At 26.2% G+C, this 1,272-nt stretch overlaps 1 protein-coding gene across 1 annotated transcript; it reads left to right on the plus strand.

Moving 5' to 3' along the window:
- Window positions 1-494: 494 nt before the first annotated feature.
- Window positions 495-928, plus strand: Tsp_15809 (conserved hypothetical protein; the record flags this gene model as incomplete). Its single annotated transcript, XM_003366382.1, has 3 exons — window positions 495-568; window positions 624-706; window positions 907-928. Coding segments are annotated over 3 exons (179 nt in total), but the record flags the coding sequence as incomplete, so codon positions are not given.
- Between the last annotated feature and the right edge of the window lie 344 nt (window positions 929-1,272).

The following is a 1,272-nucleotide window of genomic DNA, read 5'->3' on the forward strand; positions in this document are numbered from 1 at the left end:
TGCGTGTTTATCTTTATAAATAAATCAATTTATCGGGGGGTTATTTAATTTTTTTCCAATTTATGGAGATTATATATATCCGCAATTTCCGGCATATACATTGCATTCAATGATTAATACGCATTAAATGTCTTTGTTTAAATTATAAATGGTGCATAAATTATTTCATCATAGCAAAATTTGTTTGTTTCAGGCATTTGATTTTGAGTGTAAATTGGTGAACATGGGAATGTTAGAATTTTGCAAAACCAGAAAGCTTATTATATTCGTTTTCACGGCATTAGTGTAACTTATATTAAAAAAATGTTTTTCTTTATTTAAATGTTTTTTTATTTAGATTAATAGTGCTAGTGTTTATTTTTGAAAATAGCATTTTAATTGATGAGCACGATCTGTACCGTTCTCCGGAAAAAATACATCGTGAACAATCCAATATTGGTATGCTTTGACTCTTTGTCGTAATACCTATTGTTAATTAAAATTATATTTTGTAGATTTACACTGTTGGCAAAAGGAAGATTTTGAAATCCTGGAATCGTGCAAATTGTGTTCCGAATTTGAGAAGGAAGTAGGCATTTGGTTTCAATAGTTTTTTTTAATAAAGTAATACGTGATTTATTTAGGCTTCAAATATAAACAACTGTACTGAAGCATCTTCATATTACGACAAAGTCAACTGCACCAACAGTGGAGTAGCTTTTCGTCCGTAAGTTTAATTTCAACATATTTTAATTGGATGAATTTTATGAATCTTATTTGTTATAAGTTATAAGGTATAACTGTAGGAATGGGATTTGGTAAAAATTAGAATGTCATTGTTTACGAACTATTTTCTATTCTTTATCATTAAACTGCTTAACTTAGTTTTGTTATCAGTAAATTAGTTATAAAAATTTTTTATTACAGATTATGTCAAATTTTGATGTAATTTGCAGTTTTTCTGCGTCAAATAATCTAGTACAAAGTTTAACGATGTTTTAAATGTAGTTGAAATTATTTTAATTATGTAAATTTTAAATTATTTTTTAATTAAACATTCATCCGCACTAGTAATAAAATCTTTATTGTAAACTGATTGCGTGTAACAGTCAACGTTGTGAAATATCATCGAATTATTAATATAAGCATGCATTAGCTGAGATGAAAGTAAAAATCATTTCACTTTCTTTTTAAAATGTATTGTGATGTTATTTATATGATATAGCAAATGAATAGCTAATTCGAAAATGTTTGATTTGAAATTTTTTTACGTGATACTGTAGTTTTTTTTGA

This window comes from Trichinella spiralis (genome assembly GCF_000181795.1).
Source record: "Trichinella spiralis strain ISS 195 chromosome Unknown Scfld6090, whole genome shotgun sequence".
Taxonomy (NCBI): domain Eukaryota; kingdom Metazoa; phylum Nematoda; class Enoplea; order Trichinellida; family Trichinellidae; genus Trichinella; species Trichinella spiralis.